This window comes from Mobula birostris, chromosome 31 (genome assembly GCF_030028105.1).
Source record: "Mobula birostris isolate sMobBir1 chromosome 31, sMobBir1.hap1, whole genome shotgun sequence".
Lineage (NCBI taxonomy): Eukaryota > Metazoa > Chordata > Chondrichthyes > Myliobatiformes > Myliobatidae > Mobula > Mobula birostris.
This window is the reverse complement of record NC_092400.1, coordinates 17702627-17715465: the sequence shown is the minus strand read 5'-3', so window position 1 is coordinate 17715465 and position 12839 is coordinate 17702627. Positions and strand designations below refer to the sequence as shown.

The 12839-nt window shown below is 38.1% G+C and overlaps 1 protein-coding gene across 3 annotated transcripts in view; it reads left to right on the top strand.

Annotated features, from left to right (window-relative positions):
* hip1rb (huntingtin interacting protein 1 related b) overlaps positions 1-12839 on the top strand; it is a 174818-nt gene that overhangs the window by 20836 nt on the left and 141143 nt on the right. For all 3 annotated transcript variants that reach the window (XM_072247669.1, XM_072247668.1, XM_072247670.1), the window contains 2 exons: positions 442-619; positions 1687-1827. In XM_072247669.1, the coding sequence (XP_072103770.1) occupies positions 442-619; positions 1687-1827 (319 nt within the window). The remainder of the gene's footprint in view (positions 1-441; positions 620-1686; positions 1828-12839) is intronic.

Here is a 12839-nt window from a genome sequence, read left to right as displayed (position 1 = left end):
TAGGTCAGTTTTGGGCACCTCAGAGCCATCCCATTCACTGTGTAAGTAATACCCTGGTTTGGCCTTCCAAAATACAACTTCTCTGCATTACATTCCAATCTGTTCTTTTTCAGCCCAGCTGTTTGAGATCCCTCTGCAAGCTTTAATAATTTTCCTTGCTGTCCAGTCTACCACCCCCCCGCCCCAGATCCCCCAGATGTTGGAAATACACAGCAGGTCAGGCAGCATCTATGGAGAGAATCATTGACTAGCGATCAATTAGATAATAATGTTGATTTTCTTTTTCTCTTCACGTGAATGTTGCAGGGACATTTCCAGCTGCTGCTTATTTTGTTTGGATTGTTAATGGGTTAGATTTCACTCTGCAAAGGTTAGAACTTAGTGAAATCTGTGTTTCAAAACTCCTTTCTTTTTCATTTATTTATGCTGTGCCAATAACAGTGACGAAAGGCTGGAAGTGAATGCATATGGTTTGGAGTCGCCACTACGTTCCAAGAATTCTACACCAGTGAAGGAAATGCCCAGGAGAAAGAGCAGCCTCCATGATGAGCTTTGTGTAAATGACTCACCAGCAAGACTGAGCTCCACTGAGGACAATACAATGAAGTCTTCTAACAATGTAAGTTGCTAAAGTCTATTGAATGAAGGTTTATGACTGGAGGAGGAAACCATTTCGGTCATTAGGAACTTTCACTGGCTCTGATATTCATGTTTAAGAAGATCAACCATAGGGAATTTTCAAGAACAATGAACACGGCAATCTTCAAATACAATGTGGAGAATGCTTGAACAGCAATAGAGTAAAATTCCATTTGTTACTAATCTGAAATCAGGTCCATTTCCATTTTGTAGTAAACATGTTATGTGTAAACTAACAGCCAGAATACATTAGCAATTAATTTCTACTTTATTATCAAAGTCCAGGTAAAATTTATTATCAGACACGTACACCATATACAACCCTGAGATTCCTTTTTCTGCAGGCATACTCAGCAAATCCATAATAGCTATAACAGGATCAATGAAAGGTCAAGTAGAGCGTACAAACTGCAAATGCTAATATAAATAAATACCAATAAATAACGAGAACATGAAATAACAGGATAAAGAGTCCTTAAAAGTGAGATCCTTGGTTGTAGGAACATTTCAATAGGTGAGTGTAAGCATTTTCTTGCTCAAGAGCCTGATGGTTGAGGAGTAGTAACTGCTGTTGAACCTGGTGGTGCGAGTCCTGAGGCTCTTGTACCTTCTACCTGATGGCAGCAGTGAGAAAAGAGCATGGCCTGGGTGGTGAGGATCTTTGATGATGGATGCTTTCCTACGACAGCATTTCTTGTAGATGTGCCAACTATGATATGTTTGAAAAGCTTTTGTACCATTTGGAGTTCTAAACTGCATTAGCATCAACTTCATGTTACCCTAGTGACTACGAAAACAATGCTACTGGATATCAACATTTCACCAATGGGAAGGGTTCAGCATTTTTGTTCACAGCAGTACTTCCATTCACCATCTTTAAATTATACTTTTGGCATTGATATCCATGAATTTCAACCTGGTAAGATATGTGTCCTGTTTTTTGTAAGAATGTATAGCATGGCTTATTACAAAGTGACTTGTGTTCATTATCTATGATGTCTATTGTCAACGAAAGCTGCTAACGTTTGTTATGTCAACTATTACAAGGCTTACCGAGATGACTGTTCACCAACTAGTAAACTGCAACGCCTGCTAGCTGAATCTCGACAGATGGTTGCTAGTCTGGACCGCAACTCTCAGCTTCCTCTCGGGTTGTCATCCTGTCCCACCAACAACAGCAAGGCGAGGGTGAGTTGAGCTTCCTCAAGCTTTCTGTTTTTTGAAAGTTAAGAGTGAAAATTAGATACATTACATCGTTGGTAGAAAAGTCTATCGTAATTAGAGAATAAAACATAGTTCTCACAATATAATTTTGTCTTCTTCAAGCATAGAAATTAATGTGTGCTGAGAAATTGGTTGCTGTTGTATTTATACTGTAATTAAAGTATTATGTTCATTTCCTTGGATCTGAGAACACACATTGGTTAAACCGTCATTGCTGCTGTGTAATTGTGAGATCAAATGTCACCACTTGCATGCTTGTCAATGAATTGCATTACACAGGGTAGTGAAGGTTTAATAGCCACTTAATTTCCCTGATAACTTGTTCTCAGAAAAAAGTGCAAGTTTCCAATGAATTTCTTCCCATCCCAAGTAAAAGCAGGGAAAGCTGTTTACTGGTGAACATTTGGGTGTACTGCGATGGTTTCAGGGCATCTATTTAAACCTCCGTTTCTTCACTTGGAAAACTTGTCATCCTATCATCAATATGTAGATCCCAATTTTCTCAAACCACAGGTTTCATGTGGTCCTCACTATGGAGATATTATTTGTTATCAGACTAGGACCTGAAATGAAAACGGGTACAGATTACTTGCACATGGGATTACTTAGGAGGAAATGTTTAAAAATTGGATTTTCTTGATTTATTGAAAAATAATGAAAAGAAAATTGATGGAGTTCAAGATCATTGTTCTAATGATTTGGCTGTAAAGATGTCACTGCTCTATTTATTCTGATTCAAGGTCAACCTCTGCTCTCACTTAAGACTTTTTCATACTTTTTAAGACGTTATTAATGAGCAAAGCATAAATGCCATCATCACTAACAACCTTATCAGTTTCCTTACATTCCTGAAAATTGCACAGTGCCATCCAGTCATTGTCTAAACAAACCTCTGCTCTGGTGATATAAAATTGAAATAATTTACTGTACAAATTAAGGCAAATTTTATTTGCAAAATATCTTTTCAGGATAACCTAGAAATATATGAGGTAATGCTTTTGCAGTAAAAGAAAATGATATATGGTAGGATCATCATCATCATCATCATCAGGTGCCGTGCCCAGTTTGAGCTTTGACTGCCATAGCCCACACACTCCTTTTTCAGGTCAAGTGGATCACTTCATTGGTATTCATTTCCAGTTCTCTGGCTGCTGTCTCCGTCATCATTTGTCTTTGTCTTCCTCTTGCTTTCTTCCTTTCAAATGGTAGGATACCAAATAGTATAGAGGAATAGGAAGATCTTGGAGTGTGTGTGTTCATTTTGTTGCTGAAGGTGTTGGGATGGATGGAAGACTTCAGAATAGTTACCTTCATTGGAAAAGGCATATAGGGAAGTAATGTTAGAACTGTATAAAACGTGTGTTCTGTACATTTCTGAGTGTCGCCATTGCAGGAAAACTGAGATAGGAAGGGCATGGAAGAGATTTACAAGGTATGTATCCAGGGCTAGAGAATTTGCCATATGGGAAGACTGTGACCAGGTGAGGATTGTTTTTGTTTTGGATCAAAGGAAGTAGAAGGAAAAGCATTGGACAAAGGCAGAATTATCCTTTGATAGAGGTTTGATGGAAGGATTAGAGAGGAGTTGAAGGAAAAAAAAACTTCACCCTCATGGTGTGGCTCTGAAAATCACTGCAGAAAATAAAAGACAAAACTATTCTGTCTTGAAGTAGATCTTTTTTTTTTACACTGAATTTGTGTTTCTTGTAAACAAAATCTGTTGTGAAATCGTTGTGAACTGCCTTTGGTATGACTTCTTTGAAATCATTGCTCAAGTATAAATCCACCTGAAGGAGATGAACCTTTTTATTCTTTTTCTCAGCTTCTAAAATTGGTGGCTTCTTTTGGTTTCTGTGGTTTGCAAAATCTTGATTCTAAAGTTTCATCCAGATTATGAAGTATAGGAGTGATGAAACAGCCTGATCTGTAATCTAGCTAGAGCAGAGCTATGCGGAGAATTGTATCTGAAATTGATAAACGTGTGTGTGGCTTATGCTTGACTTAATCTTATCTTAAAGGCTCTTCTCTATTCATTTTCCTTTCCTGCTTTCTGTGTCAGCTTTCCAAAATGGAAAGCACAGTAAGACTGACTTGTTTGCTGAAGATTCTTTTGTCAGATGAATTGTAAAATCAAATACAAACAGTCCAAGGGACTGGCAGGATTTACATATCCTTCAACTAATTCTTTCTTCTATTCGGCCCCCTTTCTCAGATGTGATCTTGGGTGAAATTAAACCTTCACTCCTCACTCTCAGCTTAATACTGCCCTGCATTATAGAGGAATTTGTCCTTTTCTTATTTACAATTTGTGATGAATATTCTGCTTGTAACTGGCCAAGATGAGCTGGTAGAAACTTGGGGCTGTGAAGAGAATTATTGTCCTCCAGACTCCCGTAAGTTAGTAAGTCCCAGGCATACAAGGACTTGTTGTGTATCTAGGATGGAGTAATTGATATTCTGATCTATTATACAATCCAGCAGCAGGACATGACTTGAGTTTGGTGGTGGGGAGGGGGCTATTGGTAACTCATTCTACACTTTGTAACTGGCCCATGTAAGTGCTAGCAGGTGAAAGCTGTGAATGGAGGGTCCAGCAGTGAGCCAGACCCAGAACAAGTGAGCCCAGTATTATTCTCTCACATTTAATGAAACAAAAACACAGGTGAGATGTTGAAATATTCACAATTGAGTTATTATAAAGGAAAAAATTACAAGGCTGTTTAAGTTTGGTTATAATTAAGGTCAGGTTGCATCATTCAACATGTCGTCAATTTCAGTGTTCTATAAGCTTTATTTAAATAATTCCTGGTTAAATTCTTATTACAGAATTTTATTTTTGCAGGATGGTGGTTCACTCTAAAGTAAGAAAATACCATTCAGTGAATGTTACTCCTGCTTGATGAGGTATAATGACAGGAAATTTTCAAAGCGGAGTAAATGGTTCTTGACTGCAAGGAAATTCAAGCTGAATTACAATTACACAATATTTACCAATGGACCAGGTACTGATTTGTTTTAGAGGATGCAGATATGAAAATTGGAAAAAAAAATAAATGGAAGCAATTGTTCTTGCAGAATGACTGAAATAGTATTTCAAATTACACGCTTCATTTTCATGTGTACATCACATTTTCACGTGTATATTTGGTCAAGTTAACTATAGCATTTCTACTGAAAGTAGATGTGAAAATTATGTTCAGCATGGTGCTTTGAGTGAAATCTCAATTTCTACAAAGAGAAGAGTAAATTGGTATTATTTCTACAAATTGTTGTTTGATACTAAATCAAAATCCTTCAAACCATTTGTGGCAAATGCATTCAGACCTGAACAAAAGTAACCAGATTCTCAATGTATGGATTTAAAAATTCCCAATCCTGCTAATTTTTTAAAAAGTATAAAGACCGAGGTACATTGGCTTGATTAAATCATAACGCTCAGGGATTGTGGTATAACAGTTCCAACACTCCACACTATTTAGTGTCATAAATGGGAGAGGAGAAGCATTGAAGAGTTTTCTTTCACCACAGCATAAATAAGCCAGCTAGTTTCAGTATGTGGGCATTCTCTTTCAAGATGCTCAGCTTCAGTCATAGGTATGAAATGCAAGTGGTAGCGACAGATAAAAAAAAATAAAACTCCAGTGAACCACGAACATGAAGAGGAATCTCCTATTCTTTTGCATTTGTGATGAATTTCATTGCAGGTAAATATTTCAGGAAGTGGATGATTGATGTGAAATAGTGTCAAATGTTCCTGATCTACTTGGCCTTTTTCACTTTGAATGCTTCTGGACTGGATAGAATAATTTTTTAGAGGTTTAGAAATTTTAGTAGCATTTGTTTAAAAAACCTTGTTGTAATTCCACATTTTGTATAGTTGTAATATAAGCCCAGTGAATTTGAGTTTCTCAATCATTTTCTGACAGTTCTGAACATTTTCTGATGCACAGTGAAAGAACTTCAAACAAGGAATCTAATATAGAAAGGCAGGAATTTAAAGTAACAATTCATTATAGAGAATTTCTGAAGTACATTTGATCTGTCAAGTATTTATTGTAAGTTTATCATTAGGCCATCAAGTAGCATTCAGTTTCTAGAATAATTATAGTTCTCTCCATGTTTTATATGTACTGTAAGCAAATTGTAATTTATATTGAAGTATGTTTGCTTTTATAGAAGGTATCAGAACCGAAGCAGGCAAATAACCCTGAAGGTTGTTCTGAAATTCAAATACATCTCTGGCAACCTTTCATCTAAACTCCACTCCCGCATATTTATTCCTTCCCCTACATTCCAAAAGTTCACAGATCTTGGTCCTGAATCTACTCAACAAATAAAAACCATGATTACCTGGTAGTGAATTACAAATAATTCAGAACCCTTTGTAAAGAAATTTGTCAAATTTAAACAGGTAACCCTTATCCGGAGCCCATGACTCCTTGTTATAGACTTTCCAGCCAAGGAAAGCAAACAGAATAAGCGCCCTGAGGCCCGCTCCCAAGCAGTGAACTTCCCATGAAAAGTTGATCAATCTTTTGGGCAAATGAAAGGAAAAAGCCGCAAAGTACAATCTGAATTCTCTGGTCACTTCCAATTCACACTTTGACTTCAAGTATGACTATGACTATGAGTTTAGTATGAGTGCTATGTAGTGATCAGCAGTGATGTTGCTGTAGCAGAGAAGGCAATTATTGGCCTGGTAGAGATCAGCATGTGTAGGGATTTAAAGGATTCTTTCATCTAGGTAGATTGGTAGAACACTGAATTAATTCTACTATAAAAAAAAAATCATGCAGGAAGGATATTCTGTCAAATTATTTTTTATTCAAATATGAGCCTTTAAATATTGACCTGTAAATATTGAACTATTTTAATTTTTTTTAAGTTAATTGTATAAGTTGTATTTTTTTTATAATTTGGTGGTCCCTCTATTGTCTAACTAATATATTCCTCATTCATCTTGCATATACCTATTTACTATCATTAATGATTAATATAAATCTTGTCCCTCTCAACTTTTTTCAAATTTGAGTTTTCTTTATATTAGCAGTGTGTATGCACCATTTTATTTAAGCATCCTGCCATGTTACTAGAAAATATATTAAGTTTACATTTTTAAGCAAACCAGTATTTCTAGAAATGGAGTACTCAATTAGAGTTTATAACATCAACTAGAATGAGGACACTATCTCCACTGTATAGGGAAGTGTCACAGATTCTGCTAGAATGCTAGTGTGTGTGAAATGGCAGAGCAGTCACCACATGAGAGAGAGGTAAACTGGAAGGAAAGTTGCCAAATGATCCCATAGGGAATTGAGCCTCTTCTTGGGTTAACATTACCAATACTGGTAAAGGTTAATTTTCACCAGCCTTTCCTTCCCAATTGAAGGATGTCATTGGAAAACAGAACATTTGAGCAACAATGCATATATTTATCATGAAGGTATTTTATTGCACGGGACAACAAAATAATATTTATCGTTCTGTATTTAATTAAATACTACATGTATGTCATTTTGTATCTTTTTTGGATATATTCCATTTTATATTCCAATGCATTTATAGTTTAACTAAGGTGGTCAAAGTCCTTATTTGCACATTTATAATAGTTCTACCAATAGAATTAACTTTTTTTTAACTTAAGAGTTTCCGAGAACTCCGCAAACTGACTTTGTAGCAATGTAATTGCAAATTTTGTACTTGGGATTTTTTAACATAAAAGTTTATTTACGTATGAAAAAAGTGTACATTTATTGCTTTATTCCTCATTGCTACTGATTATATCCTCTACCTCTAGAGCCATATAAAGATGGTACTGGAAATAATAGTCTGTGTCAGCTGTGATAGTATGGAAGGGGAAAAAGATAAAAAGTACTGTACCAAAATTCCTACTCTACTACTAGATTTTCTTTGAATGGTCTGGTTATAATTAGCATAGTGATAAACCAAAGAATCTGTGTATATTTGGATATATTCCATTTTTATTTCTCATTGCTTTCAAGATTCTGATACTCTGCACTTGTGGAATACCACTGATGTTTTCCTTTCGCTTTTTCCAGCAGTCTCTAATGATAAGGAATGAATTGTATATGGAACCAAGTCCACTTCCATATAGTCTGAGTAAATGTAAAAGAGTTCTAAAGTAATTCGATGAAAAAATAAGCGAATTTTCACAAAACTAATAGGACTCCAAAATGCAAGAAATCTGGAGCTGTACACAGAAATTACATACACACGAAATGCTGAACAACACAAATAATAAGTTGCATACGCACGAAATGCTGGAAGAACTCAGCAGGTCAGGCAGCATCTTTAGAAGGAAACAGACCGTCAATGAGACCTGAAAAGCTGACTGCCCACTTCACTCCACAGATGCTGCCTGACCCGCCGAGTTTCTCCAGTATTTCGTGTATATGCAACTTTTTATTTGTGTTATCTTCATATAAAGTCTGGTCTTTAATTTGAGATGGTAGAGGCAAGATAAAGTTAGTTATTGGGAAAAAAATTACAGTGATGTACTGTATTTTGGTCACAGTACAGCAACCTGCTTTTAGTCTTGTGCTGAATAAATAAACAGGTTGGTCTGTTTATTTCCTGCCCTTTTGGATTGGAGTGTATCCTTTACTCTCCCAGGAAAAAGCATTTAAGCTATTTTGTGGTTTCTGTTTCAATGACATATCCTTCTATTTAAAAAAAAACTAATATTAATAATTTTACTGCCTGTGATGTTTGCTGTCAGGAATTTATTTTACATTGTAAGTTGTCCATGAGGAGGCTTTGGTGGTGGGCTGCTGTCATGAACTGGTGCAGTTTTAGTAAAGGAAGTACTGCAGTGGCGGTAGTGAATTCTAACACTCATTTCCATTGGTGATACATAAACAGCAACATATACTCAGTGGCCACTTTATTAGGTCGTTCAGTACACCTCGTTAATGCAGACATCTAATCAGCCAATCATGTGGCAGCAGCTCAACGCATAAAAGCATGCAGACAAGGTCAGGAGGTTCAGTTGTTATTCAAACATCAGTGGGGAAGAAATGTGATCTAAGTCACTTTGATTGGAATGATTGTTGGTGCCAGACAGGGTGGTTTGGCCATCTCAGAAATTGCTGATCTCTTGTGATTTTTATGCACAACGGTCTCTAGAGTTCACAGAGAATGGGGCAAAAAAACCTCCAAAAAACATCCAGTGAGCAGCAGTGCAGTGGGTGGAAATGCCTTGTTAATGAGAGAGGTCAGAGGAGAATGGCCAGGTTGGTTCAATCTGACAGGAACGTGGCATTAACTCAAATAACCATGTGTTAACGACAGTGGTGTGCGAAAGAGCATCTCTGAATGCAGGACCCGTCAAACCATGAGGTGGGTGGGCTACAGCAGCAGAAGATCACAAACCTACACTCAGTGGCCACTTTATTAGGTACAAGGAGTACCTCATAAAATGTCCATTGAGTGTGTTTCTAAATAAGAAACATTGTAAGCTGGGAGGAAACCTTGTAGTGGTACAGTACTGTTCCTGTGTGCCTGCTGCCCTTTACGCTGTTAGAGTGGTGTGTTCGGGTGGCTTTGGTGAGTAACCACCCTGTGATTTGTAAAGAGTACATACTGTATGCTGAAAGAGGAGGGAATGGATTAACTGTTTGTGTTGTCTATAGATTCTGAGTGTTGTCAGGACAGCACTCATTGGAGGAAATGATGAGTATATTCCATTGTATTTCTGACTTTGTAGATAGTGAAAAGGCTTTGGGAGTCAGGAGAAGACGTTGATTTAACAATGTCTTGTTATGGGTTTAAATAATACCAACTAATAGTTTATGTGGTCAGTTTTTAAGGAGCAGCATCCTTTAAGGTACTCGGTAAACCTACTATATTGGCCAAGCTGCCCACAGCTCCAAGCACTGAGGTTTGGTCCTGATAGTGAATGGAGTTTATACCTTCTACTTGTGATTATGTGGGTTTCTGCCAGTGCTGTAACTTCTTCCCACGTCTCAAAGATGGCCTTGTTAATGACTTGGGCAATGTTAGTTATTCCTTAGCGTAGGTAACTGTCCGAAAAATTAAAGGAAAATTGGTGGGACTATGAGAGGAAATACATTGTAGGATTAATGGAAATCTCAGAGGGTATAGGGACGATGGGATCGTCCCTGTTCCCTTGAGATCTGGCTTAGACCATATGGCCAAGTTGTTATGGTAAATAGACAAGTATGTTCACCCATCATATATGACTCATTGCTGAAACATTTTCTGGTAATATTTCTGTGAACTTGTTTGACTTGCTTTTCTTTAACTAAAGCCATGGTAAATAGTTGCTGATATTTTGTTTGAGATACAAGTACTGGAGCTGTTGAAGTTTTTTAACAAAAGATAGTATATTCCTCTCCCATTTTCACAATCTGAGAACTTCACAGCTACTGAAGTAGTTTGGATATTTTCTCATGTGTACAGCTATCTACTGCAAACAGAAACACGGTAATGGTCAAAAAATTTGTATTTATGTGCTGGTTGAAGAATATTAACTGCCCAATTTTCCTTCAAAGTAGTGCTAATTCAAAGGTGAAATGATCGCACAGCTTAATTTCAGGTCTGACAGAAGACATCTGTATTGCACTGCGCAGCAACCTATCTTTTTTGCTCACCTTTGTGAACTGATCTATATGATTAAACCATCAAATTGCCTGAAGTTTGCAAGCAACATATAGAACATGGAAGAAATCTACAGCACATTACAGGCCCTTCGGCCCACAATGTTGTGCCGACCATGTAACCTACTCTAGAGACTGCCTCAAATTACCCTACCGCATAGCCCTCTATTTTTCTAAACTCCATGGGGTTTCTTAAAAGACCCTATTCCTATTATATCTGCCCCCACCACCGTTATCGTTTCCACACACCCACTGCTCTGTGAAAAACTTACCTCTGACATCTCCTCTGTACCTGCTTCCAAGCACCTTAAAACTATGCCGCCATTTCAGCCCTGGGGAAAAGCCTCTGGCCATCTACACGATCAAAGCCTGTGGTGTGAATCTTCCTTTTTTTAATCCCAAAAGGAATGCTTGATCTCTACAATATGATATCCAGCTTGGTCTCCAAACCACAACTGTGATGTTTGAGCTAGAGTGGAACCTCAGGTTTCTGACTCCCAGGACTGACCTGCACTGGTACAATCAATGCAAACTTGGGTATTGGGAAGGATGCAGAAAGGGTATGCCTACAGTGTCCACAAGGGGGTGCAATCTCATAAACACCGGTCCCAGTAATTTACTCAATTGGGGAAGACAAAAAGGATATTCTTTCCTGAGCATCAAATTTAATGTAGCAGGTCCCATGAATTTATGTCTCATAATGCATTATTGTGAATGTATGTTATGAGAGAACAAGTGTACGGTTGTGGTACTTGCGAAAGCGTACATCAGTCTTGGTAGTAAGAAACTCGAGGTTCCACTCCAGCTCAAAGGTCACAATTATAATTAGTTGACCAAGCTGGATATCACATTGTAAATGTTAAACTTTCTTTTTGGGGTAAAAAGGGAGATCGACACTATACGGTGCTTCCAAAAAATTAAGTAATCTGAAGTTTTAGTCATATAACCAGCAAAAGATGAACAGAAAAATTGTTTCAGTGTAACCAATTTAGATCAATAACAATGTAGTAAATTATCAAATTGTATTTAAATGTTGGTTGAAGGATAACTGTTGGTCAGGAGGAGCAGGGATAATTCCATTGTTTCAAACTTGCTCTCCCTTTCTCTTCACCATTTACACCTCGGACTTCAACTACTGCACAGAGTCTTGTCATCTTCAGAAGTTTTTGGATGACTCTGCCATAGTTGGATGCATCAGCAAGGGAGATGAGGCTGAGTACAGGGCTACGGTAGGAAACTTTGTCACATGGTGTGAGCAGAATTATCTGCAGCTTAATGTGAAAAAGACTAAGGAGCTTGTGGTAGACCTGAGGAGAGCTAAGGTACTGGTGACCCCTGTTTCTATCCAGGGGGTCAGTGTGGATATGGTAGAGGATTACAAATACCTGGGGATACGAATTGACAATAAACTGGACTGGTCAAAGAACACTGAGGCTGTCTACAAGAAAGGTCAGAGCCTTCTCTATTTCCTGAGGAGACTGAGGTCCTTTAACATCTGCCGGACGATGCTGAGGATGTTCTACGAGTCTGTGGTGGCCAGTGCTATCATGTTTGCTGTTGTGTGCTGGGGCAGCAGGCTGAGGGTAGCAGACACCAACAGAATCAACAAACTCATTGAAGGCCAGTGATGTGGGGATGGAACTGGACTGTCTCATGGTGGTGTCTGAAAAGAGGATGCTGTCTAAGTTGCATGCCATCTTGGACAATGTCTCCTATCCACTACATAATGTACTGGTTGAGCACAGGAGTACATTCAGCCAGAGACTCATTCCACCGAGATGCAACACAGTGTGTCATAGGAAGTTATTCCTGCCTGTGGCCATCAAACTTCACAACTCCTCCCTTGGAGGGTCAGACATCCTGAGCCAATAGGCTGGTCCTGGACTTATTTCATAATCTACTGGCATAATTTACATATTACTATTTAACTATTTATGGTTCTATTACTATTTATTATTTATGGTGCAACTGTAACGAAAACCAGTTTCCCCCAGGATCAATAAAGTATGACTATGACTACTCGTGTCACCTGAGAGGCCAGGTAAAGCCTTGGCTTAATACACCACCTGAAGGTCACAGCGGAATGGCATTCTTCCTTGAACAGAGTGCCAAACCAGGTCACTTCCGCCCCCCACCTTTGCCCTGCTTTGCCTAGCCAAACTTCTCACAGTAAATGACTTGCACTCCATTCATTTCCTCAGAGGTGTCTCCATTTCCCTTTCCCTCAACCACTGCATAATTAACAAGGATCAAAAGCAAATTGATTCTATTTCCTGCACCCAGGTCAAGGACAGATTTCCCTTCTTACGCAACTTTGATGCCACTACACTTTGTGTT